We start from the raw sequence: 27,055 nt of genomic DNA on the forward strand, positions 1-27,055 counted from the left end.
AGTATCGGTCCTGCACTACTACTTTTACAAGAGGACAGCACTGGAGCTATGCGATCCTGAGCTGTACGAGGACTCGCCATGGCTGCAAAAATACCTACACGGCTCGTGATCGTGGACGGCGCACCTATTAGCCGCTAGCACCTATGTCGGCCGCATCAAATGGCAGCTTCCGGTATTAACAGTTACAAGATGTCACGACCCATATGACAACGTTACGTTGTCGGACAACAAACATTTGTGTACAATATTGTATTTCGACTTTGGCTGTATTTGTTTTCAATTGATGTTTCATTATGCAGCAAAGATGTTGCGTGGAGTAGATAATGAGGACGTGCCGTTCAAAGCGATTAAAAATTTTAATATACTTTTTGCCATCAATCGCCCGTTATGCAGATTGCAGACAAATTGCAGATGTCTCTAAGATTTCAGATGTTATTTTTAAGCGGGCTCAGACAATGCCCGTGAGATTCGTGGGGGCGGTCGACACTGCTCCTGTGCGACAGCTTGCTGGGAAGACCGCTGGACATGGGAGATGCAGCAGGTACTAGGTAGTGTCTCTATCGACTATCGAGGACGTTGGTACTCTGAAATGATCCACTGCGTCCATCACCTGGTCGATCCGGAATCCTACGGTCTTGCCGAGAGGCCTGATTATCGCTTGACGCTTACATAACCATTGCCGAACGTCCGAATATGCGGATTTTAGGTTTTGATGGTTCCTGAGATTTCTTGGACCTCGATGCAACGGTTGGTAGTGTCTTACGGTCAATACCTACTCTTGGATTTCTTATTCAGCTGAACAATCCGATCATCCGATTCTTCGACAAGGCGTAATCCGATCATCGATAGCAATCGAGAAGCATCTAACATAAATACCACCCACCTACATCAATATCTCCATTCCTGCACCAATTCGCATGCCCTTGCTATTGACAATCTCATATTGAATGAGTTTCGTATTGAATTCATATGACTGAATGAAGGCCAGTTTCGAAATAATATTGGCAATGCATATTAAATATCCATAAGTTCGAACACGAAAACTATTTTAGCTGCCTACACCTTCCATCATTTGCGGCAATCATGGCTACAATTCAGGAAGTACCGTGTTCAAAATCATTACCGAACACGATGTAATGCGAGTAACCAGGCAACTGGTCGCAAAATTCAAAAAGATTCCTTCTATTTATCCAGGTTGCTAGGTAACTCGTTCAGACATCATTTGGCGGACTTAATGGGATCATTGTCGAACAGCAGTACATGTAATTATGAATCGCAAGTAACTTTTTGGGTGTTGGTCGTAAATTTTGTGTCGCTTAGCTGTGCGCTTTGTGATCAATGTGTGATTTGTCACCGCGACAGTCGCGCAGGCTAAACCAAGTCCAAACACTTTTTTATTTTTCGTGGAGGCTGTTGATCCATTTTAAGCTCCCTCATTGAGACTGAAAGGGAGACTTGTTTGCAGACCTTGCTAAACAAGGTAGGTACAGAGATAGCGCCTTGTGAGGTACCTACCTACCCCGTGTCCGGACAAAATTTCGTCTGACATTTTTTCGTCGGACAGTTTTTCGTCCGCAGATTTTCGTCCGACTTTTTTTCGTCTCGCATTTTTTCGTCTGTACATTTTTTCGTCTGTGCATTTTTTCGTCTGTACCTTTTTTCGTCTGTACATTTTTTCGTCCGGACATTTTTTCGTTCGTATATTTTTTCGTCTGTACATATTTTCGTCCGGACATTTTTTCGTTCCATAAATTTTACGCCTGTTCACCCAAGGTTGAGTGAAAACATACTACAATGCTATTCAACTGTGGAGGCAAATGACGTCATAATAATACTCGGGGCGAAGCAGTGCAGTGCCGAAGGCAATGCCTTAGGAGAGATTACAGGCAATGGTAAGTCAAATATTTTTAGGTTAAGTGGTTGTGTATCTGGCTTCAGGCCGAAGGCCTGAAGCCTGATGCATAACCACTTAACCTAAAAATATTTGACTTACCATTGCTTGCAATCTATTCATGCAAGTAACTTTTTCCTTATCCCCCGGTAGGCAAACATCAGTAGGTAAGGTTAGGTTAGGTTAGGTTAGGTTAGGTTAGGTTAGGTTAGGTTAGGTTAGGTTAGGTTAGGTTACGTTACGTTAAAATTGTAGACGAAAAAATGTCCGGACGAAAAAACGCACAGACGAAAAAATGTACAGACGAAAAAATGTCCGGACGAAAAAATGTACAGACGAAAAAATGTACAGACGAAAAAATGCACAGACGAAAAAATGTACAGACGAAAAAATGCGAGAAGAAAAAAAGTCGGACGAAAATCTGCGGACGAAAAATTGTCCGACGAAAATCTGCTGGACGAAAAACCGTCATGGAATCTACCTACCCTACCTACTGGTAGTAAATGCAGATTGAGACGGGTACTTACCTACCTCTTGATTTTCCTTAGGCCTGGTCGGAATCGGCTGACAGAACTTTGTCTGTCGAGAATAAGCCCTGGCCCAGCCCACACCGCGCTGCTGATGGGCTTGTTCATAATCGGCTGACAGGAAATTGAAATGTCAGCCAAAGATGGCGCTTGACAGATAGGGTTGAGACTTGAGAGGTAGCATTTTCACGTTTTTTTCAACGACTTCCTATCTTCTGTTACATTATATTTCTAAGGTTTATTTGCCGAGGCTATAGACAAAATTACAGGATTGATAATTGAGGCGGTACTGGCATTTCGATTTGTAGATACTGTTTTCAGGCTGACTCGCACATTGCGCCATGAAAAAGAAATAATTACTATCTTTCGCGAAAAATATTAAATGCAAAATATGTCAAAACATCGTACATAAAAACAACTACCTGCACTATAAAGCTGCTCTTTGACTTATACATGCGCCACTTTCGAGCCACTTTGAATTTCGGCTGACGTGCTGCTGCCCTCTCCCAGCAGCCGAAAAGTCGGCTGTCTGCAGAGGTATGATGTCACAGCGCGGGAGGGTGTGATATGTCATCAAGATCTCAACCAATCATGGGCTTGGATCTCAGCTGACAACAGCACAGCAGCCGATACCGACCAGGCCTCATATTATTTTCAATTGTCTGAAATCAAAATAATTTGCAGAACTACCTACCAACCTACCAACCTACAACCTACCTACCAACTTACCAACCTTTACTTTACTTTAAAGTAAAGTAATTGAAAGTTACTTTACTTTCAATCAATTCAATCGATTCAATTACTTCAATTACTTTAAAGTAATTGAAAGTTGACCTGACCCGAACAAAAAGTATATCATTCAACGCGCCTGAGCGAGGCGAACACGATGCTGCCAAAATCGCGGTTCTACGGCCGTTTTTGCGAAGTTATTCACCAAAAACTGAACCGTACCTTGGGGCACTTGACCCGACCTCAGAGGTCACCGGTTGACCTAGGACCTTAAAATCGGGCACCAATCTCTGCGTCTCATAACGGCGCACACGCTCGTTTTTTCCGCGACGCGCTAGCTCCACCAGGGGCGAAACGGCGAGGAGGGTCGTACCCGCCCCCCCCCCCCCTCGGCCGGTGCGTAGGGGAGAGTGGGGTAAGATGCCCAGGGTGGGAAAGACGCCCCACCCCCTCTAGCGGCGAAACAAAGAATTGAACCCGGAAATTAATGTTCTTAGCGTAAAGCGGAAGCCTGCCTTGTTAACTGCACAAAAATTTGCGAAGCTCAGTTGGGCAACGGCTGGCTGGTGAATGCATGTTTTTTATTTGCTGCTTTCGAAAAATATTTTGGTGTTAAAACATTGTAAATATCAAAGAAGGTAGATAATTTTTGCGTCCCTTGATATAGTCGTGATACATTAACATGCGTGTACTGTGTCCCAAACAGTTTGTTTCAGCCTTCAGGGTGTAGTTTTATGGCTAACATATTGTACTGATTTAATGTTACTTCGGTACCTTGGGGTAAGATGCCCCCTGTCCTGATGGGGAAAGACGCCCCCCTAAATCCGTAGGCTGTCCTTCAAGCAGCCCGTCAAATCATTTATTACATGCTTGTGATGAGAGACAAAAGCCGGTCTGGGACTATTGAGAGTTCAGTACGGTCGGGTGCTCCCCATGCCGGTCTCTCGGCCCACACAGCGACTTTTTGGGCGGCATCTGACTCTGAGAGCCCTCACGACGGCCTCGGTGGGTCCCATTATTGGCTCCAGGGCCCCTCACGATATCCTTTGAGGGCTCCCACGTTGGCTCCACGGGCCGCGCTGGCATCTGAGGTCCCCACGATGGGCTCGAGGGCCCTCAAGCATCATGAAGACCTATAAGGGCCCCACAGTGGTCTCCGAACGCCACCACGGAGGCTTGTTTGGCCGCGCTGGACTATGATGACCCTAACGATGACCTCTGAAGCACCTTACGACCACTTTTGAGGGCCCTTACGATGACGTTTGGTGTCTACTGCAGGCTCGAAGGGACTACTGATTCGTTCAGGCGATTCACGTGCCCATTTATGTCACTTATAGTGCAGGGGGCATCTTCCCCAACGCCAGGGGGCGTCTTTCCCACCCTGTGGGGTAAGATGCCCCCTTTGACTTCTTCAGGAAAATGCTTAATAGCAAAAAAAGTTATCATATTTCAGGCACGAAAGTGTGATATTTTTGGAGAAAAATGATGTCGGCTTCCGTTGAAACTCCAAGTTTTTGCTTTCCGATCGTCATTTTCGAATAATATATGACATAGTAAAACCCTGGGCATCTTTCCCCACTCTCCCCTATGTAGAAAACCAATAGGTCCGGCGAGGGTTAAGCACAGATTATTAGGAACTAGGACCTATTCCTGACAAGCTTGTTGAGTAGGTATTCACAGGGATAAAGAAGAATGATCGAAATATTAGGCCCCAGCTGGGCCTAATATTTCGGCGCATAATAAATTATTCCGGCCTTAAACGTGGTGCAAATGTCCCTTCCCCTCCCGCGGCTCTCCAAATCGACGAGTTTTTTTTTCGAGAATAAAAAGAAATCGAAACAACTTTTATGTTAGAAATTTTGTGTCAAACTGCACGGCAGTGCGTAAAGAATTGAAATCTGATGGCTCTTTGGAAATTGGAGTATTTTTGGGGTATGCCCCTCCAAGACTGCCTTTCTAGATCTGCCAGTGTAAAGGAATGCTTGGATCTCTGCTTTTCATCCTAAACCAACAGCAGTGGGAGGGACAATAATCAATCCTGAATACCGAAAATCATCATAGCATGGTTAACTAGACAGTAACAAAACTTTACAAAACTAGGTATTTAAGCAAGTGCATGTCCGCAGGTATAATGGCAGTGGCGGGTGGCGTCCGCCGCTGGCAAGTGCCAGCCGCCTGTGCGCTGGTCTACCTCTGCGCCGTGGCGGCCCAGTTCGACTGGCAGACGCAGGACAACTTTGACATGATCGACCAGAAGTTCAAGCGGGTGCGCGCGGAAAACTGCGAGCTGCTGCCGTTCCCGGAGCTGTTCATGCCCGAGGACGCCGTGTCGCACAAGCCGGACATCAAGGAGATCAACATCAACCCGGTGCTGCCCAACCGGACGCACATGCTGTACCTGCACAACCTGGTGCTGTCGCGCGGCTATTTCTACAGCTACGTCATTCAGAGCAGGTAGGCCGGCGCTCCGCGTTTCTCGGCTGGGTGAGCACGGGGCGCTCGCCTCTGTCGCTCCTACTCGCATATCCATTATCCAAACCGTTCCGGTTTGGGGCACCAGCGGTGCACACACCGCATCACAAATCAGGAGCATTTGCAATGCAGTGACGCTCGCCACTTATTTATCTGGGCCTACACGACCTTCAGCTATTGCAGCTCACAGTCGCAAAGTGATATATGTATCTCAGGCTGTGTACCATTATGAAATGTTTGATTTTGTTCAAGTTGCATTGTTAGCCTTTTCTTTGATCTGGTGTTTATGAGCCAGGACATGTATCACAGCTTCACCAATTCAGTTTTACTCACTGTTAGAAGGGTTCCTTTTTATCTCTTGGGTACGGTGGACAAGAGGAGAACCTGCCTGTTTTTCGTGGTTTCGACTTGTCTGCGTATTGCCGGGTCCGTGGAGCCGTTACTCGCTCGCCGACCGGCGCCTTTTCACCAGCTCTTGTGCGGCTACAGGTACAAGCGGCCGACCCAGGAGGGCAAGGATCAGTCCGAGCTGGACCCCGGCATGATGTACTACTTCCTCTCCGTGGTGGCCGACCTCAGCAGCAGCCCCTACATCAACGCCAGCGCCATCTACTTCGCGCCCAACACCTCCTACTCGCCCTCCTTCACGTCCAACTTCAACCAGACGTTCCCGCTGTTCGCGCCGCGCGCCTTCCGGTGAGTGGTCGGCACAGGTGCGGGCCCGCTACGTTCCGTAACACTGCAGTCTAGTATTGGCCTGCCTGTTTGAGTTTGAGGGTGCTAATGCGCCGACCGTCGTTTCAACTGCTGAGCTCGTGATGTGTGATGCGTATGTACTTGTTTTTTGCTGTGTTCCCCGCTGTGCGATGGTGCGCGCCGTCGTCCCGTCTGACCGGCGCCATATCCACAGGGCGGACGACTACAACTACCCGTTCCACCTGGAGCGTATCTCCACACTGAACACGTTCGAGGTGTCGGACCTGGGCGCCTTCGAGAAGATTCGACAGAGCAAGAACTACACCAAGGAGGAGTACCGCATCAATCGCTGGTCAGTCATGGCTGTTGGCTGTTGCAAGATTGAGAGGGGTTTGTTATAGAACGCTGTCGCGGTGTAAACTTCAGTTGTTCACAATTTTACAGGAACTCTGCTCCCAGTCAAGCACAGGTTTGAGTGTCCAGTATTTTATTGAATAAATATCTTTTAGTCCGATAACTACGCTAGAACCACTCAAACTATGAGTCATAGTAAATGCGCCTCTGCAGTGCTGGGTACCTAGCTTATTAGCAACAAATTTGCAATGCACAATATGTATGCATGTTTCATGAGGTGTACTGGGAAGAAGTAACAAGCAAAACATGTGCTGCATCTGCTTAACCATCACGGCTACAATTTGCTATCAAGGTCATGACAATTGGCTTAGGATGGGGCTGAACGGCAGTGCGCCTTCTGCATATGAATGTCATAGATATGAATGAGATCTCACCCGCGACCCTTTCCTTTCGCCAACTGCCTGAGAAGCAGATGAGCCTATTTGAATAGGAAACCAGCAGCTGTTATGTTTAGATTTTTTACGTTTTTCCTTGTGCTTGGTTGTTTACTATTGTTGCTGGATTTAACTGGCCTTTATATGTTTTTTGACTTGTTTAAATCGGATTAAATTAACTAAAGCCACTGACTGGCACAAATTTAATTGAAGCGGGCTAAGACCGAACTCTGGCTAAAACTCTTAAGAACGATTAACCAACGATTCGGTACCCGTCGGGTCACCGCTCTGGTCGTATGGACGTTCCAAGTATGGTTTCTACATAGCTCTCCGTCAGTCGGGTCGTCCTTTTTGTGCGCAGGTGATTCCCACCGCGACTTTGTGACTGTTCCCTCCTCCTCTGTCTGTACCCACCCGGTCGGCAGGTACTACAAATGGCTGCCGGACCGGCGTCAGACCCAGGCCTCCAAGACCACGTACACAGTGAAGATACGCTACGCCAACAACACAAACGACACGTACACGTTCCACGGCCCGCCCGGTGAGTACGACACAAACGACACGTACACGTTTCACGGCCCGCCCGGTGAGTACGACACAAACGACGCGTACACGTTTCACGGCCCGCCCGGTGAGTACGACACAAACGACACGTACACGTTTCACGGGCTGCCCGGTGGACATTGTGCTGCGATTGGTCTTGATAATATTGTTTTCCTGCGCTGTGCTGGTGGCGACTCACTGTTTGCCGTTACCGCAGTGGTTACTCGTTAGCCGTCATTGTGTGTGTATGCAGCGGTGTACTCCGGTCATGCGTGCTGTTATATGTGCCGAGGGTAAGTACCGGGGCGCGGGTCTGACGGCCGTGCCTTTCCGTGCCACTAGCCGCCGACGAGACGCCCGGCCCTGTCAACTGGACCCAGCCCTACTTTGACTGCGGCCGCTCCAACAAGTGGATCATGGGGGCGGCCGTTCCTATTGTCGACCTCTACCATCGGCACACCGGCTTCCGGCACATCGAGTACCCGACGTGAGTGAGGCTCTTCCGGGTCTCCCTCTCCTTCTTCCGCTGTATCTTCCACTGCTATACATCCCACCTCACCCACCATGTCCGTCCCCTCGTGTCTCTTTTCCCCCAGTGGCCGTCTCCGTCCGCTTTTCCCAGCCCTGCTGTGCTCAATAATTACATGTTTCCCACTCGCTGATTATCAACTGACTGTGAATTCGCTGAACTGCACCGACCAACGGGAGTGACGGTACCAACCAACTCCCGGCTCTCCGATTTCAGCTACACTGCCGTGGCCGTCATTGAAATGGACTTTGAACGAATAGATATAAATCAATGTCCACTCGGCGAAGGAAACTTGGGTCCGAACCATTTCGCCGACACGGCCCGGTGTAAAAAGGACACGACGGAGGTGAGTGGTGGATGACCAGTGTAATGATAGGTGGTAGACACGCCAGTCGGCTGCTGCTAGGTGCGATCTCGGCGGGGAAATGCTCACTGGTGATGTGCGGGCTCCGTCAGTATTGTGTATGGTTGTTATTGTGCATTGTGCGGTCAGTATTGTGTACGGTACTTTCTTACTTAGCTGCCCCTGTGTTTCGGGTTCCGCTGGAGTGTGAGCCGCTGGACGGGGTGCGGGTTCCGGTCGTGTATGTACGGGTTCTGTCAGCTGACCCTGTGCCGTGTTTTCAGTGTGAGCCGCCGTACGGGTACGGGTTCCGGTCGTGTGTGTACGGGTTCTGTCAGCTGACTCTGTGCCGTGTTTTCAGTGTGAGCCGCTGGACGGATACGGGTTCCGGCGCGGTGGCTACCAGTGCCGCTGTAAGCCCGGACATCGATTACCGAACGTGGTACGCAGGCCATATCTGGGCGAGGTGCTGGAGCGGGCTACCAGCGAGCAGTACCGCTACGCCTTCCACTGCGACAACATCGGCTGTGAGTGGCCGGCCGGGCCGGGCAGCGCCGCATGGTGACGGCAGGGCGCTCATGGGTGGCGGCTTGCCCTTTAGCCCAGTCGGTAGAGATACTATCAATTTACATGGGTATTACTTTAACCAGCCTTGGCAGCTATAACGTGGAATTTTGTGTCATAATGGTGAAGCCTCCTAGCAGTGAATGCCTGTATTCAGGTGCTGATGCCTAGTCACTGAGACCACTATTGTGACCACAGGGTATATGAATAACATGAGTATCTCGTCTATTTAATCAATAGGACTATCTAACCCTAACGCCTCAATGTTCGTTTCTATGTAGGGATTCAGAAGACGATCGTTGGTAAGGAGCGTCTGGACCAGTACACTCGGATGCAGCACATGCACCGGCACTTTTACAAGAACCACACGGCGCACCTGAACGACTCGCTGGCGCAGCCGCCCGTCGAGGACGTCATGTCGCTGCTCGAGTTTATGCAGGAGGTCAAGGCCGGCGACTGCACAAAGTAAGTGGGGCAACTGTGCGAATCCGCCGTGCCGCATCGCATGCAAGCATGGTAACGGCACAAAAGGTCCTTAAAATTCGTACGAACTGTTTAATTCCTAAAAATGTAAAACGTGAAAATTAATGAGAAAGTGGCTGGGTCTCTCAGCTGCACGACATCAAACTGACGCTGATGTCGGTGCCTGCCGCCAGGTACCACCCGAAGGACCTGCAGCTCCGCGGCGACGTGACCTACGGCGCCGACAAGCAGATGGAGAACCAGGCGCGTCTAGCGCTCCGGCTGGCCAACTTCATCTCTGCCTTCCTGCAGGTTCGTCACGGGCCGCGCAGACGGCACAGCGCCTGTACGCAGCCCGACCGGCGGCTGGCTGCCGACCCGCGCCCCTAGGCCCGGGGGCTCAGTAGCACGTCTGAACTGAGCATTGTGTCGCGTCCTCTCAGTTGCTGTACTAGTGAGCGGCTGATGATGTTTGAGATGCGCACTGTAACCCTGTGCTAGACTATTGAACGGCCGCCCGCCCGCTGACCGGTGTTCCCCCGACTGCTGGCTCGCTGACCGCCCTCCCACCACCCCCCCGCTGACCGGTGTTCCACGGACTACCGGACCGCTGACCGGTGTTCCACCGACTGTCCGCTGACCGCTGTCCCACCGACTACCCGCCTTCCCACCGACTGCTCGCCTTCCCATGCCGACTGCCCTCTCTCCCACCGCCCGCCCGCTGACCGGTGTTCCACGGACTGTCCTCCCACTGCCTGACGCGCTGACCGCCTGCTGACCGGCAGGTGTCCGACCCGGACGAGGTATTCTCGGGCAAGCGGCTGGCAGACCGGCCGCTCACTGAGGATCAGATGATGGGCGAGGCGGTCTCGCTGCTGATGGGCGACACCTGGATCTGGAACGCCGGCATCTACTGGGACCGCAACAAGTTCTTCAACCGCACCCTGTTCGCGCCGTTCGCCTACAAGGAAAAACTCAACACGCGCGCCTTCAAAATGGAGGACCTGGCACGCGTGAACAAGTCCGGTGAGCTCCGCAGAGAGGCCGACTTCGCATTGAGCCGCCTTTTTCATGTTTGTGCAATCTGTTTGATGGCTCTGTGAGGCTGCTTGTCGACCTGTCTCAGCGTTGTTCGGGTCCAGTTACTGATCGCCTCTGTTCTCTATTTCCGCTGTGCAGAGGACGTCTACCTCAACAAGCCCGTGTTCCGGGCGGTGAAGGCGCGCTGGTCCACCAACTTTGACTCGCTGGAGAAGATCTGGATCAAGATGCTGTTCCGCTCTCATTCGACCAGCGACAACCTGTTCCTGAGAAAATACACCAGATACCCGGACTATTTCCTGTGAGTAGCGCCACAAGCTGACGGTGAAAGCGACAATTTTTTTTCGTGATGTGTAAAAATCACCCGTTCGCTGACGTCTTCTGCAACGTCTGTTTGTATGGTTTTGTCTGCGGTCATTTCTGACGCTTTCTGAAACCGCTCCTGCTGCGATTGATCCGCGCTGCATGTGGCTGTCTTCTTAGACGTCTTTATCCCCCTCGCGATCCCCTGTCCAGATGCTACTGGTCCTGATGTCGCCTGTTCCGCTGTGATCTGTCCCGATGTTACCTGTTCCGCTGTGACCCGGCCTGTTACGATGTTAGATGTTCCTCTGTGACCCGGCCGGCTGCTTACAGGGCTGCCAAACTGGAGGACGGCTACTGGACGGCGCCGTATTTCGACTGCGGTGGCTTCCACCCCATGTGGATGATCACATACGCGGCGCCGTTCTTCGGCTGGGACGACCTCAAACATAGCGTTGAGTTCAAGTAAGTTCAGAAGACTGGGCTGCGTTTAACCTGTCGCCAGATAAGAGTGAACCAGGTACAACGACTTAAAGGTGTAACGCCTGTTTTCGGTTCATTTCAATTCGATTGTGGATGCGTTATTACATGTCCTATGGAGAGAGCAACTAGTTACATCGTCGTTTTTATCGATTACATTTCATGCTCTGTGTTTTATGGCTGGGCCATCGCCGTCCATGTGACACCCCAGTGCCGGAGGCAACACTCGTTCACAGTAGCACGTGATGTCCTCTGTCCGCCTCCGCCCGCAGGGGAATGGTGAGCGTGTCCATGAGTGCCGAGAACCTGGACATCAACCAGTGTGACCACGATTACTGGGTGGCCAACGCCTTCAAGAACACGCACAAATGCGACAGGAGGTCGTCTTACGTGAGTTATACACATGGCTGCACAGCTGCGTCGGGGACATGAGGAATCTCACTGAGCTGATTGGGATCTAAGCGCCTATCTCGATTAGGTGCGATGCAAGATATTCTAGGCGTAAGTTACTGGCATCAGTATAGCCGTTTTTCGGTTTAAATTTACATGAGAGCGATTGGGACAGATGAGACCAGCCGGGATGGGCTCAGCACTGTGGCCGTTCCCTTTCACCGTGTCTGGCCGGTGGGTGGCAGCTGTAGCTGGGGCGCCGGTCGTCTGCCCGCGGCTGACGTGTCGCCCCTCCGCGCCGTCGGCAGTGCGTGCCGATCCAGGGCCGCGGCTTCTGGACGGGCGGCTACAAGTGCGACTGCAAGCAGGGCTACGAGTACCCGTTCGAGGACCCCATCACCTACTTTGACGGCCAGCTGGTGGAGGCCGAGTTCCTCAACCTGGTCAAGGATGAGCCCACCAGGTGAGCGAGCCGCCGGTCCGCCGCCGCCGCACGCGTCATCACCTGGCCACGGGGTGCTCCGAGTTGTGAGGACTCTCCAGAGCCGTACGGCTACACCGCGGTAGCGGCTGGAGGGAAACAACAACAGTTACAATGAGGGTTTGGGGGTGGTGACAGGTGCCAACTTTCAGTTGTGTTATTTCAAGTGTCTGCTGATTGCTGAGTGTCTAATATGTGATGTGAGCTGACTGGTGTGTATCCTCCCGCCAGGTTCGACTACTACAAGTGCCGTCTGGCCGGAGCCGACCGTTCCCAGATCAGCTTCGTGGTGCTGGTGGTACTGCTCGCAGCGGCTGGTCTGTACCGCCGACTGCAGGGCTGAGTCGCCTCAGCTGGCCTGCTGGGCTGAGCCACCCGGGCGGCCTGCCGGGCTTCAGAGTGATCCCAGCCGGCTCGCTGGTCGCTCGGAAGGCCTCCGGTCCGGATTGGTGAGTTCACGACGGGCGGTCTTTCTTCACCGTTAGTGGGCCAAATGGAGTGCGCGCCTCTCACAGGCGGCACAGTGCAGCTGATCTGAGAGGCTATCGCTGGTCTCTCCGTGCGCGTGCCGCGCTTCTATCCAGCTCTGTATATAGGTATGCCCAGTTTCGGCCGATGTTGGCCATTCTCGCGTACCGCCGATGGTGGTTCTGTTCGGGCCGCAGCGGTGCGCCGCCCTCCCCTCGGCGCTAGTGTTAGTTACAGTCGCCGGGTGCCCCGAGCGGCCCCACTGCCCGCCTCTACACCGCGCCCGGCGGTGTATGTCAGAATCTCGATCAACTGGTATGCCTGAGGACATTCCATATTTTGCTACTTGAGAATTTTCTAGGCGAGTTTCGCATCGCATCCATTTCGCATTTTTTTAGCATGTTTACATGTTGATCTGAATGTTGCATCAGAAGAAGACTGAATCTCAACGATGCATTCCATTACCGTGATACGGGATGCTTATAGCGTAGCCAACCCTAGTTTTATACTTGTGGAACAATTAACGTGTCTGAATGCGTGTTACGTACCGTGAAGCCGTCCTGCTTTATGCCAGCAGCTGCTTTGCTAGTGTTCGTGGGTATCATGTATCCTCACCGCTGCTCTTGCACGCCCCACACCCAGTTGGTTGTGACTATTAGATAAGATAATCATGTTTTAAGGTCAAATCGATAATCACATGCCACACCTAGCCGGTTTGCAGTACCATATACCGTAGTGTGTAGAGGCCCGCGCAGTGTTAAGCGAGGCCTTGTTTGACGCTCCGGCAGCTGCTGCTGGGCCGTGCTGTGGTTGTAGCAGTAAGGACCGTTGGCGGGGCGTCGCCAACAGTCGTAGTAGTGACTCGTTTTAAGGGACTCAAAGTGAGTCGTTTGCAGCCGTTCCGTCCATTTTACTGGCTGTCCGTCCACTGAAATGGGCCTAGTTGGTCCACTGTATCGGGCATCCGTCCAATCCCGGTCTGCGATATGGTCCACTGTACCGGACCTTGGTCCAATCCCGGTCCGCGATTTGGTCCACTGTCCAGGACTCCGGACACTGTGTGACCATTTTGAGGCTATTTTGAAATACAACGCGAATGCTCAAAGCTGTGTGTAGCGACGATGATATTTGACTGACGCGAGGGAGGCGTTTGTACTATTTCTGGCTAGCCTGCAACGTTGGTCCTTTTTATTATTAGAACTGGTGATCGGACATTTCACAGAATCTGGTTATTGATGAAGATTACGCTGTCACAACATGCTGGTGTAACACAAGTCATGGTGGTGTAAGGCACCAATGGTTATTCCACGTCATGCGACGATGTCTTTGCGGTGAGTATTAAATTAAAAATTTGGTTTTAACTTTGTATTCGATTTCTCGTGTCTAAAAACATCCATCAACTCCTTCCTCCTTCAAACTGTAATGTCTGCAGTGAGCTCTGGTTAATCAGCACCAACTCAAGCATCGCACGTTGCAGAGGCTGTTGATGAACAATTAATAACCTCGACACCAACCTGATAAGCCCAGCTCAGGCGGCAGAGATTCATGCACAAGTAACACAATAGTTTATAGGTACTCTATGAGCGTACTAACACGCACAACCATACACTAGACACCCAACCACGTATCAACAGTGTTCCGCATCGCCTAGTTCTTACTCCAGCTACATGGAAATTCCGTCACCAGTTGCAATGTGCACGGCTTTAACCCGTGGCGGCACGGTATAATCTGAAAGACCACGTCGGGAAGCCCTGTCGCTAGTTTTTAATTCGTTGTATAGTAGCTGAACTATGAATACATCATGGGGGCGTCATCTCACCTCATTATAGTTTCTATGACAATCGTATAATCACCACTCTGCATTCACTTGTCCTCCAGAAACGGCCACAGTCAGTTCGATTTCGCTGTATCCGCAGCGATCAGACTGCCACTTTTCCCTGGTCATAGTTGGGTTGTTTGTAGATGCCTTCAAATACACTAGCAGAGGTAGGTAATGGGCACTCAGATTCGGTCTCAACTGGGCACTCAACCGGACATCGTGATCTGTGGCTTGTTCCGTCCTCAACCTTGCTGCAGTGGCGTGCCCCTTATAGATGCTGGGCGGCGTCTGAGAGTGCTCGTCTCAGCTGCTGCCTCAGCTGGACTAAGCTCAGCGGCCTTCAGTCAGGACCAGCTAGGATAACACGTCTGGTGGTAGTTTCTTCTTTCAGTCACCGTCAGCCAGGCTCAGAAGGTTCCTTATTGCCGTCAGTCGGCTCAGTCCTAAAACAGGAATGGAAGACGTCATTGTCAGTGTGGTCTGTGCAACATATTTACACGGTTGAGCTGAACAGCAAATCATTGTCGGCATCGACCTAAGACACCCGTCCCAAGTGTTGGAAGCTTTTGGGTATTCGCCCGTCCTTAGTCGGAACTTGACCTGACTCCGCCATCCCTTCGTCCCCCGGCCTCGGTCCGTAATCCATCCGTCCTATGACTCGACCTATTTGTCACCTGACTCGTAATCTGTCTATAGACGCGACCCATCCGTCCTCGACCCTGACCCGTAATCCCTCCGCTCTGACCCGTGATCCATCCGTCGCCTCTGCTCCGACCTCGGCGCCGAGTCGGCTGGTCGCACCGCGGGCCGCCGCCGCGCGGCGATCCGCCTGTGACGGACTGGTGCCGGTGAAATTCGGTGACGGATCGCCGGGGGCAGGCGCGCCAGTCACCGTGAAGCGCCGCCGTGCCCCGGCGAGGAGCAGGGCCGCCGAGCGCTGAGCGCGCCGGCACGCGGCCCGCCGCTCGTGCGCCTCCCGACACCGGCCGCCGGCGCGCGCTGCCGGTGTCGCGTGTCAGCCGGCGCGGCGTCGTGTCCGTCCGTGTCGCGTGTCACCGACTGATGGATCGTGTTCGGACACGGGGTCACGTCCGGGCTACGCTTTCCGGACGGCCTCCGTCAGTGGGTCGGCGAGAGGAGGTCGAGGCGTGAGTACCGATCATACTGCCAATTTGCAGCAGACCAGGAAGAGGGGAGGGGTCGTGAGCCGTCCATGAACTCATAATATGGTGTCCTCCCCTCGAAATATCGGCTACCGGCGCAAATGACCCCGCAGTTGACGCATCCGAAAATCCCAGTGAGCTAGCAACATATCGCCGGTTCTCTATGTTTTCCGGGATCGTTTTGTCTACTGAGACCATATTACTACAGATGCTGACGAAAGTAGCTGGATGGACTCTAACACATTCCGCTATTGTCTGGTCATCGCTGGTGCTTCATTAGCCAAGTGGTATTGTTTTGTTATCGCGATTCACGATTGCTGCCGTCGTCTGCCACCGATCCGCAGGCATCTGTTCACGGGCCGGCCGTTTTAACGGTGATGTGAACCGGTAAATGCATTACGTGACCACGAGGTGCAATAACAGGTGGTGATTTGCAACTACTCATGAGTGAACAGACCCGTAGTAGATTCGGTTAGGCTCGATTCGCGCACCCTAAAACAAAGAGGCTCTGTAGCTGATACCCTTAACGTATTCAGTTAAACCCTGTCTTCTGCCATCGATCCTAGGATGCACGTTGAGACACCCTCAGATGCCGTCATATCGGCACATCATACTGGATTGCAGTTGTCATCCACCACTAACATACACATCGAAACAGAGGTACACACTGTCCCCCGCACAACTACACGGACACACATCCTGTGTGTGTGTGTGTGTGTGTGTGTGTGAATTTGCGCGGTGCGACGCTACGCATTTGCTCGAGAAGCGCCCATCGGCGGCCTGCAGCTCGCACCACTGCGCGTGTTCAATGTGAGCGCCGGCGTCCCGCGCCCCTCCGTCCCCGGTGAATGCACACGCCCACCCTGAGCGTGGCGGAACACAATGGCACACGATCCGCCTCCGGGCCGCTGGGAGTGAAAATTCAATGGCAGGATCCGCCCCCGAGTCGCGGGGAGGAACCGGAGAAAAGGCAGAGCCGTCGAGCGCGACCCCCGGCGACACCGTGACACCCGACCGCGACCCCGACGGACGGGGGAAGGGAGGGGGAGGGATGACCGGCTTGGCAGGTTGCTCGGTCACTGAGCAGCGTTACAGCCTTGCTAGAGCTCTCACCGGCCTCTGGTCATGCCCCATCAGTGACAAGATGGCCTTTATAGCAGCAGTGTTCCCGAGGGAGGGGATATGGCCCGCGGCAGTAGGACAGACGAGTTTATGGCACCGACAGGCGGTCAATCGGTCGAGGTCAAGCGGTGACATTCTAACCCCGTTGGCAGCTACAGGAGCCATGAAGACGCATGAACTTAGCGACAGCGGACTGAATTAATGCGGTATTTGAGCCTTTATGAGCTTGTGATAACGATCATGTTTTTAACTTAATAACTTAATTGAATTGGACGATTTACGGTGGATTTAACTTTTAAACTCAATTGTTATTTTTGTCTGCAATTTCAAGTAACTTCCTATTGGAAGGAGACAACAGGCCGCACCTGAATTGATCCCAGTTTTTTACTAGCACGTAACACTGAACCATGGTCAGTAGTACCTACCGTGAAAACTCTCGCGATCAGGCGTGCCCATCGGGTCATTTTCCGGCCGGCCGGCGATCGGCCGGGTCGCGCTGCCGGACCGACGAACGGTGCTGCCGGCCGTCGTCGCCCGTTCCCTCCGTATTTCATCGGCACGCACGGCTCCGGGGACTCCGCCGCCGTCCACTGAGCTCCTCTCGGCGGCGCGCGCCGGCCGCGGGAGCCGGGCGCGCCATCCTCCCACGGCGGCCGGCCCAGCGCTAATCAGCGGGTTAGTTCTGCGCCCCCGACCGTGATCGATGCTTAGCGATCGAGCAGCAGCATCCGGTGCGTGTTTTATAGTAGCAGCGCGAGACTGGGACGGATGTACGAAAACCAATTCGCTTACAGGAGTACGAAAACCAATCCGAAATTCAAGGGCATTGAATGGCTCACCGCCGTATACTGTTATCACGCTATGGGTAGCGGAGTGATTGAATTGTCGACGGGATGAAGTAACATGGCACATTACGCATTATTATCGTGGAGGTGTGTGAACTTGCATAACGCACATCGTGCGTGTATGTATCATGCGTGTATTAAGTTTATTTCGCATATCCCTGTTGCGAAAGAGACCGCAAAGGAGTCTCGGCGCGTATCGTACCTGCGCTGCGGGCGCTGCGTCGGCGAGCTCGCCGCGACCGGCGTCGGCACATCATTCCGTACACCCGGATAATGGGCACCTGGGCGTGGTAGGGCTGCCGGTGCTGCAGCGGGCCCTCTGGAACGCAGCACCGATACGACACTTCAGCGATACAGGACACGGAAGGCAGCTTACAGCGACACAGGCTCAACGAACATAATACCGGCATTGATTTCGAGCAATGTGTGTTATGACCTTTGCGCCAAATGGATTGCAAATGTGAAGCATTTAATACCTAGCTGTCATCAACTAAGCTGGAAAACGCAGTTAATATTCCAGATCAGGCCAGCACTGAACACACCACAGTACAGCAGACAATGGCCTGGATGTAAACTGACCGAGGAGGCCGTCGGCCGGGCAGCGGCACACCACCAGGAAGTTGGAGCGGCCCGTGCGCGCGTTCTGCACGGCCAGCAGCGCCCAGTCGTCGCCCAGACAGGCGGGCAGGACGCCGCTCGGCTCACATGTCTTCACAGTGGTGAGCGCCTGCGGCAACGGCCGACGGTGAGCGCGGGTCCACATCGGTATACACAGCAGAGTGCGGGACAGTGGTCAGCGTGCACTTCACTGCAGAGCGACATCTGACCTCGTGAGATGGCAATAGTGGAGTGGAAGGAACGGCGCATTCGCTCTCTAGAAGGAAATGCTCTACAGTCTTCACGGTCACTTTAGCTCGAATATAGACTGCGATCTTTGACCCGGCTAAAGTGAAGCTGTAAACGTTATGCACGCCAACCGACACTCAATGGCGAATCATCGACAGCTCTGCGCCGCCAGATGGTCAGCTCTGAAGTGTGGGTGGTCGGATCGTTGCCCTGTCCGGGGAGGCCCGGTGACGGAGGAGAGTGCGGCTCGTCCTCACCCCTTTCTGACGGTCGGTAACCAGCGGCACGCTGTGGCCGTCCGTGCTGAGCAGGCTGCGGCTGCACGGGCCCGCCGAGCCGCGCGGACACACACACTGCGCCGTGGACACCTGCAGCCGGGGATAGGCCGTGCTGCACACCTGCCAAACGACACTAGCTGTTATCCACTGGCACAACAGTGTCGTAACCGTGCTCCGTTCCAGATGGAAATTAATTGATCCCTGCAAATTATAAGTGCCTCCAATATACAGACTCCGGCTGGGAGTCGGGAGTGGCTCATGGACGACCGCCACTCCATCGCCACACCTGGCGATGGCGATATGGTCAGCGGTCGTCACGCCCTAGCGACTCTCCATTCAGGCCCTATAACAGACACCGGCTGTGAGCGCCGGGGCGCTCGGCGTGCACCGGCGACGGGCGGGCGGGTGGGAGGTCGGCGACACGCGGGAACCGCACATCGAGAGGAGTATCAAAGGCCAACGTCGGACACGGTGTGGCGGGGCCGGGGAGGAGGCGAGTAGGCTGAGACGGGACGAAAACGACGCACATTATTTGGGAGAAGTGTAAGGGCATGATTATTCACCAGGGAGGTAGACGCCATCTTACCTGCTGCGGAGCGCACGTCGGCAGCGGCCGACCACCGACGTATGAATGGCGATGTCGCGTCTGAAAAATACAACATTCCTGGTTACTGGTTCCCGGTTTCTGGTTTCCTGGTTCCCCGCCCGGCTGCAGGGGCGGGGATGTGATGTAGTCGCCCAGACATTTGTGTCGTGCATTCTGTGTCTCAAAGACGAGTAAATGTGCCCACGAATCGTGATTCAGCAATTAAGCGATTAGGTCGTTGCTATCCTATAATTGATCATATCTCAGACACGGTATTTGAGTAGTGAAAGCAAGTACAGCTTGCAATTTAAATTAGGTCGCTGTGGATGAGAAACCAGCAAAGATAATCGTCCACGACCCAATACTATCGGAAACAAATGAACTGCTTTTGTCGTCGCCGATATTCTCGATTTTTATCCAATTTATCAGGATATGGCCTCATAGTGGTGGCATCCGTTTTGAACTGATCACGCCAATGGTGTCTGAAATGTTGCGGGGACAGACTGGGGGGGGGGGGGGGGTAGGCAAGTATGGTGATGACCTACCTTGTCTAAAAATGTTAACTTCACAATGGGCAATGCACGAATTTCAGCGGTGTGTAAGCAACAAGTGGGGAATGGACCGCCGACTGCTCCTCGTGTTTTTCTCTGTCTATGTTCCGCCGTGTTGCCCACAATAAAGCTGTTGGCTGCACGTGTGGCGGGCGGCGAGCGCGACGCGTCTAGCTCGTTAGCTGCGCCGGCCGGTTTCGCTCCCGATCCACGCTGCGGGCGGCGCTGTGTCAGCGCGCGGCCGCGCGGCGGTAACGGCCCTCGCCGCCTCCTGGGACACTAATTGACGCGCGTTTCCTGGAGATAAATCCGGCGGCCGCACGGGCGATCCGATCGGCCAGTCAATGGGACAATGGCGCCGCTCGAATGCCGCTCCGATGACGGTGACTTACGGGCCGGCGGAGGAACGGCCGGACGGAATGGGAGGCAGCCTATTGAACAGTGGTCAGTCCCTTCCAGAGAAATAGATCATGGTTGATTACGGGGGCGTGTCGTCCACCGACTGGCGAGACGGTTTGAGAGACCACCCGGGGAAAAAAATGAGCGTGGGACTTCACCCCTGCGTCATCAGTCAAGCCGGTATCGTCTGGGAGATCTCATCATATGATCATAAATCGACCGGTGAACGACTCGGGCGAGCATATTATCATTCAGCGCATGTGCTGCTTGGATACTTGTAGGACGTCTACATCCACAAAATGAATGACTATTGAGGTTCTTACTAGGCATACCTAACTATGTGCATGAGCACCCAAAAACCGATCAATATTTACCTTGGCCCTTGACCTGAGGACTCCATATAATCGCTGTTCGCTGGTCGTCTGGACTTTGAACCAGGAGTCCAGCAGAGTGCGGCTGCTGACGGACTCGGTTCCGTCAGTCCGGCAGTGGACAGTCGACAGCAGCAGCGGTAACAGGAGCAGCGCCAGCGGACGTCGGCGCCGGCCGCGGGCCATGGCCGCGCCGCTCCGCCCGCCCGGCGAACGGCACCCTGCCGGCCGACCGACGAGGGTCAGGGCGTGTCATCGGGGGTCACAGATGTCACTGACAGTCACCACCAACATTATACATCAACACCGCCTTTTACTGCCCCTTCCGGCTTCCCCGAGAAATGCAGCTGCATAATGCAGCTCCTTGGTGCATGTGCAATGCGCATTGTGCATTGTGCAGCTTGTCGCTTGATCAGAAACAAAGGGGCAATACTTATTTACGTGTTATTCATGCTTAAACCAATGTGAGACGCTTGACACATAAGCCTTGACAAGTGGGTACTGTATTTTATACGTTTGTCGACGGCTTTAACATGTTCAACAAGGGTCAACGTGTCGATCGTGCCAATTGAACGACTTCCGGTGCCCCACTGGTCATTGCCCACCGTTGCAGTCTGTGATCTATGTACATTGTACATGTATGGGTATGGTCTCTGCGTTGTCGCTGTTTATCCACAAGCAGCTACGAGCTTATATAGGACCTGCCCACCTGCCGGTTGCAGACGATGCCTGCCCCTAGCCGCAGTGCCCCGTAAGGTGGTGTTTACCCCGGCCTCTGTAAGCCGTTGTTGTGATGAAGGGTGTTTGACCCGTTCACGCCCTCCGGTAATCTGCCGTCGTTTGAAATCACACACCACAGCGCGGTGAACGTCGCCACATAGTGCCGTAAGGCCGCACGGCCACAGGGCACAACAAAAACGGCCCCGGTCCGGCCGCAGCGGCGCTTAAAAGAACAGGGCGCCGCGCGTGACCCGGCAACTGAGCCCCGGAGCGACACGCATGACCCGACAAATAGCCCTTCCACGCGGCCCACCGTAGACCAGTGAGCTCGGTCGAATGCACAGCCTCGGGTGGGGGCACTGAGGGTCGACTAGCGCGACCAGGGGTGCGACGGCCCACCATCCGTGCAGAGGTGTCGACCGTTCCCCGGCGGCCGCCAGCTAGTGATCCGTGCAGACTGCCAGAAGTGCCGTTCGCTCTCCGGCAGCTGGTTCAACCACACTCAGAGACAACTCCCTATAGGTGACGCAGCCTCAGACGGCGCCGGCTGGTAATGAAGGACCATCGGGCCGGCCGTCGAACCGCGCCGCTGCTCGTCGCCATTGTCTCGGCGCCGCGATGACGGAAGGAATCGATGGCATGCGTGCGCCGCGACTCGGGACAGGGGCCACTTCAGGGCGTCAGACATGACCGGCGCGGCGCACGAATCTGCCCGTCATCGCCGGTAGTGAGCTACTGCAGGAACTACCTACAGCTGGTGAGGAGCCATTAAGGATTACCTACTGCTGAAGCCATGGGGAAACGTCAGCTGCTGAGAATCATTGAAGAACCGAGAACGGGAGCTGGTGAGCGTCTCCATGGAGCTAGCGAGGAGTTGTGAACGGGAGCTGCCAAGAAGGTATAGGAGGAACGGCAGCTGCATGGGGAAGAAGCATTAGGAGCAGGAATGGAAGCTGGATAGGAATTAATTATTGGATGAGGAGTACTGATCAGTTGGTGAGGAATCATTGGACAAGGGATGGAAGCCATCGAGTCACTATTGGAACTCGTAATGTGGCCGGTTACAACACGCCCAAATGGCTCATGTTACCGTCTTGTGTTTCGCTGCAGTCGCCCGGCCTGTGGTGATTGCGTTCTGTGCGCCGTTGCAGTCTCCGCTCTCTGAAGAGGACCTCGGCGTAATGGCTCGACGGTAACTACAACTGTCGTGTCATCGTATCTCACACAGCTGGATAAACTCATTCAGATGCCAATATGTGGGTGAATACAAACTGCTGATGATGTGTAGGATAGGTATAGGTAGGCCAATCAATCCTGCAGACGTTTTGAGGCCATTATGTCGTGATGAAAAGAAGGTGTCGCCCGAAATGCAATTGGCTTCATCCAATACCAAGCCGACTTAGTCAAATTTAATTGCATCCTTTACTACCTGGAAAGACGGCTCAAAAAGATTAGGTGGGCATAAGCTTTTGTAGAAGTTTCAGACTAAGACGTTTTTGCTAACGGTAGGACGATGGCTAGGAGACCTTTTACGGAAATCAGCTATAGTTATGTGAAGCAGCCCCGACAGGCGGTTGGAAACCGGAAAAAAAAACACCAAATACAACTATCGCACTCGCACAATTATCAATTATCGATTATCGACATTCGCAGGTCGCACTAACCTGTCACAGTGAGTGCCGTGGGCCGTACAGTGGCAGCTCGGACAGTGTTGCTCTCTTCCGACCCCCGCCGCTCGTCCTTGTAGGAACGTCCTCTGGTGCAGTTCAGTCGGTGTATGGTCGTCCTCCTTGACCTCTGCTCGGTTTGTGCGAGAGGCCGCCCTCCGTCGTATTTCAGTCCTCGTGAGGCCGCTCGTGGCCGAAGTATGGTCCGCGTAGGACCTCCGTCGGCTTCACCTGGTCTTAAAGGCATCGTCTGCGGCGCTGCCGCCACCGCCTGTCCCAACTCCCAGTCCCGCAGAGCGCCAGTGTCCCAGCACTACCGACGTGGCACCGGCCGCGGCCACGGAGAGCCCGACCCGCCCCCACCGCCGTCCGCAGCCCGACTGCGGCGGCGCACAGGCGGCTACCGTCGGTGTCACTGCCGACAGCCGCGGACCGACAGTGTGAGTTGTGACCCCACCGACACCGCAGCACGACTGTGGCCGGCGGCGGAGAGGCGGCAACCGTCGGTGTCGCCGCCGACAGCCGCGGACCGACAGTGTGACCCCACCGACACCGCAGCACGACTGTGGCCGGCGGCGGAGAGGCGGCAACCGTCGGTGTCGCCGCCGACAGCTGCTGGCGTGACCCCCCCCCCCACCTCCCACCAACAGCCGGGGACTCATCGTGACCCCACCAGCAGCCGGTGACTGTCAGTGTGACCCCACCAACAGCCAGGGACTGTCAGTGTAACCCATTGACGGCAGGGGACTGTCAGTGGCCCCCATCAGCAGGGAACTGTCAGTGGACCCCATCGGCAGGGGACTGTCAGTGGACCCCATCGGCAGGGGACTATCAGTGTGACCCCATCGGCAGCAGGGAACTGTCAGTGTGACCCCATCGGCAGCAGGAGACTATCAGTGTAACCCCATCGGCAGCAAGGACTGTCGGTGTGACCCCATCGGCAGGGGACTGTCAGTGTGACCCCACCAACAGCCGGGAACTGTCAATATTAGTCCACCGACATGCGGGGAGACCGAAGAAAACAGGCGCAAGAATGTGATCGAAGTGGAAAAATCACATCCTGCGTAGCCCCCTTTTTTAGTACCTAATATGCTAGCTGGATCAGGAGGTTGGCGCAGTTCCTTCGTTAACTCAACATACAAAAACTCATAACGTGCAGTTTCCGTTTCATTTCATGATACTCGCATCGAATATTCAGGTCCATGTATAATTTCGAATCTAATTCCTCAAGAGATTGAGATTATCACTCTCACGGGAAAAATATCCCAGGAAGTTCACCTCGAGCACGAAATAACAATACAAGCGTCACCAACCTATAGGTAGGTATGTCACAGCCGAGCCGTACGCGGCAAGTTGCCGACCTAACTAAGGCAAACGTTGTAAGATCTGTATGCTATGGGCGACTTTATCCCCGAAATATGGAACACATAATAAATAAACATCGACATGTTTACATGCGCAACATCGACATCGGTAGTCCAATGAAACAATGAACAAAAACACAACACATATTTTGGTATCACGAGTCACGGCCTATTTAAAAGAATGCCGTGATCATCATTCCGAGCATGAAGAATCCGCTGAGGCTCCAGAGGGCCGAGTTGAGGACCATCTGCGACACGCTGGTCGACTGCAGCGCCTCGCCGATGGTCTCGGCCGGCCGCGTGCCGCCCGCAGGTGGCGCCGCGGTGGAAGTGACGGCCGCCGCGGCCGTGGTCGTTCTCTCCGTACTGGTAGAGGCGGTTGGTGAGCGCGCCGGCGGGTCGCTCACCGGTCCGTCCTGGCCGGAGAAGAAGACGCGGCCGCCGGTGGGCGGCGGCACCGGTGACCGGGAGCGCAGGTAGTGGCGCAGGATGTCGCGCACGGGCCGGCCCGAGTCGGCCACGGCGCGGCCGCGCCTGGGCAGCACCCGGTAGCCGTGTCCGCCGGCGGCCAGGTAGCTGGTGGTCACCAGCCGGTACATGGCGCCGGCGCGCACCTCCTCGTAGCGCGGCGTCACACACTGCGAGCAGAGCACCTCGAGCCGGCGGACGCGGCGACCGGCCGGCCGGGTCATGTCGTACACCACACGAACGCCGGCCGTCTGCAGGAACGCCGCCGAGCCGCGGCCGGCCGCAGACACCTCGAACACCTGGCGCAGGTGGATGCCGGCCAGAGAGAGCGTCACCGCCGTCGCGTTGGTGGCCACGGCGGCCGCCAGGTCGGCCTCGGAGACGGCGCAGCGCGGCAGCGAGCTGCTCAGGGCGCCGGCACTCAGCACGGCCAGCGATACCTCGCTCCACGAGCTGGCCGACGGCGTCACAGCGGCCAGCAGTAGCGCGTCGGCCAGCGTGCTGCCCAGCGAGCACTCCCTCTGCGAGCACGAGTCGATGCGGCCGTCCAGCTCGGAGAGTGTCGCGCCCACCTGATCGGCGACCGGCGGGCAGAACCCTGTCCCGGCGGCTACTGGTGGAGCGGCGGCCGGCGGCGGGGCCGGGGCCGGGGCCCGGATCGGCAGCACGCGGCCGCGCCAGCCGGACACCCGGCCGTCGGCGGCCAGCGTCAGAGTCACCACGCCCAGGTAGCCGGGCGCAGCGACCAGCGGCGCCTCGAGCAGCGGCAGCGCGCCGCCCGCGTCCCGTCCCACCGGCAGCGGGTACACGGCGTGCGGCCGCAGTCCGCCGGGTATCACCAGGCCGTCCAGGCCGGGCAGCCGCTGCGCCACCTGCAGCGCCGTCTCCCCGTCCAGCCGGCCCAGCGCCAGCACGGTGCCCACGCCGGCGGCGCGCAGCCGAGCCGCCTCCTGTCCGACGGCCTGGAGCGGGTCGGTGACGGCGCCGCCGGCGCGCCCGGCCTCCAGCGAGGTCGGCACCACGCCGACCAGACCGACCCGGCCGGCGGCGCCGACCTCCAGCGTCACCGAGGCGGTCACGGCAGTGGCCAGCGGCGCCGGCAGCTGCAGGTTGGCCGCCACCGTGGGGCCGCCGACGTGCGAGACGAGCGGCACAGAGCCGAGCCCGCCCATCGACTGCACACCCACCGCGTGCGCGTCCGCGGGCAGGCCCAGATCGGCGCCGGCGGCGTTCAGCACCAGCACGTGCTGTTCGGCGGCGCGCACGGCCCGCACAGCGTCGGCCAGCGCGGCCAGCAGCGCCGGACTCCGCTCGCCCAGCAGCTCATAGTGCACCACGACCAGCTCGACGGCGACGGTCCGTCTGACGGTCACACAAAGTAGCACCAGCAGCAGCACCAGCGCCGACCAGCGGGCGCACATCTCGGCTCGGCCGCCGCCGCACCACAACTGGACGGATTAGCGAGCCGGGTCGACGGGTGGCAGACCGGCTGGCCGGCGCTGATCCGGGGGAGGGGCACTGACCCACTGGCGACAGGACCGGCCGTCGCATGCCGACGACTCCACTCCAGACAGCAGCTCGCTATTCATGATGAATATCATTTTGAAAACCGCAGTCGGAAAGGGAAACTAGTGAAATTAGTTTGGCATGCCTTCCAGAGGCACACCGGATTCGCACTATTTTCTGGTTGTTTCCTGAGGGATGAGGCTGCACTTCCGATAGTTTCCCGGCAGAGCAGATGCCTCGCTACGGTGACTCACACGCGCCGCGGCGTCCGTAAGGCCGCCGACGCAATGCGGTGACGTCACTATAGCCGGTCTCTTTTAGGACTGTAAGTGAAAGCCGACCTACAGACGAGTACCGTTCAAAGGGCTTATACAGAAAACCATTTCAGACTTGGTCACCAGTTATCCCGCGCGAGTGCGACGAATAAGCATTTCCGAGCCTTTCTTTTGAGTGCGTAGTGTCACTTTGTCAATTATCCACATAAAATGGACGAGCGTATGTCAACGAAAAGTTGTCGAACACATATTACAAGGCACAAGGCACAAGAGGTTCGGCTGAACTTAATCTGCGAACGGATAAAACGTACCCTACTTTCTCCCGCTTTATCTCGGGTAGTTTCATGAACCGTTAACCCGGTTTACAT

The 27,055-nt window shown here is 54.9% G+C and overlaps 5 protein-coding genes across 5 annotated transcripts in view; 2 read left to right on the plus strand and 3 right to left on the minus strand.

Annotated features, from left to right (window-relative positions):
* The window catches only part of LOC122388853 (transmembrane protein 138-like), a 2,298-nt gene extending 1,920 nt beyond the window's left edge, over positions 1–378 (plus strand). The window contains exon 4 of the mRNA XM_043380326.1: positions 3–378. Within this exon, the coding sequence (XP_043236261.1) occupies positions 3–109 (107 nt within the window). The 3' untranslated portion in view covers positions 110–378. The remainder of the gene's footprint in view (positions 1–2) is intronic.
* Positions 1–5,967, minus strand: part of LOC122388849 (KICSTOR subunit 2-like) — a 21,856-nt gene extending 15,889 nt beyond the window's left edge. The window contains exon 1 of the mRNA XM_043380320.1: positions 5,953–5,967. The gene's annotated coding sequence lies outside the window, so the exon portion shown is untranslated. The remainder of the gene's footprint in view (positions 1–5,952) is intronic.
* On the plus strand, positions 1,122–13,812 carry LOC122388848. Its single transcript, XM_043380317.1, has 16 exons — positions 1,122–1,480; positions 5,274–5,601; positions 6,109–6,315; positions 6,530–6,667; positions 7,529–7,644; positions 7,989–8,133; positions 8,392–8,521; positions 8,880–9,045; positions 9,364–9,547; positions 9,739–9,856; positions 10,330–10,570; positions 10,724–10,886; positions 11,222–11,353; positions 11,641–11,758; positions 12,067–12,221; positions 12,471–13,812. Exons 2-16 carry the CDS (start codon positions 5,279–5,281, stop codon positions 12,580–12,582), a joined length of 2,448 nt encoding a protein of 815 aa, XP_043236252.1. The 5' UTR covers positions 1,122–1,480; positions 5,274–5,278; the 3' UTR covers positions 12,583–13,812.
* Positions 13,813–14,057: 245 nt separating this feature from the next.
* On the minus strand, positions 14,058–23,458 carry LOC122388852. Its single transcript, XM_043380325.1, has 7 exons — positions 23,072–23,458; positions 20,691–20,908; positions 19,367–19,426; positions 18,760–18,900; positions 18,236–18,383; positions 17,859–17,975; positions 14,058–14,969 (listed from the first exon to the last, which is right to left on the minus strand). The coding sequence occupies exons 1-7, from the start codon at positions 23,319–23,321 to the stop codon at positions 14,914–14,916; spliced, it is 990 nt and encodes a 329-aa protein (XP_043236260.1). The 5' UTR covers positions 23,322–23,458; the 3' UTR covers positions 14,058–14,913.
* A 1,153-nt stretch (positions 23,459–24,611) lies between these two features.
* Positions 24,612–26,495, minus strand: LOC122388865 (5'-nucleotidase-like). The gene is made up of 2 exons (XM_043380346.1): positions 26,430–26,495; positions 24,612–26,153 (listed from the first exon to the last, which is right to left on the minus strand). Exons 1-2 carry the CDS (start codon positions 26,493–26,495, stop codon positions 24,612–24,614), a joined length of 1,608 nt encoding a protein of 535 aa, XP_043236281.1.
* Between the last annotated feature and the right edge of the window lie 560 nt (positions 26,496–27,055).

The sequence above is a fragment of the Amphibalanus amphitrite genome, unplaced genomic scaffold, assembly GCF_019059575.1.
Source record: "Amphibalanus amphitrite isolate SeventyFive unplaced genomic scaffold, NRLGWU_Aamphi_draft 000337F_arrow, whole genome shotgun sequence".
NCBI classification, from domain to species: domain Eukaryota; kingdom Metazoa; phylum Arthropoda; class Thecostraca; order Balanomorpha; family Balanidae; genus Amphibalanus; species Amphibalanus amphitrite.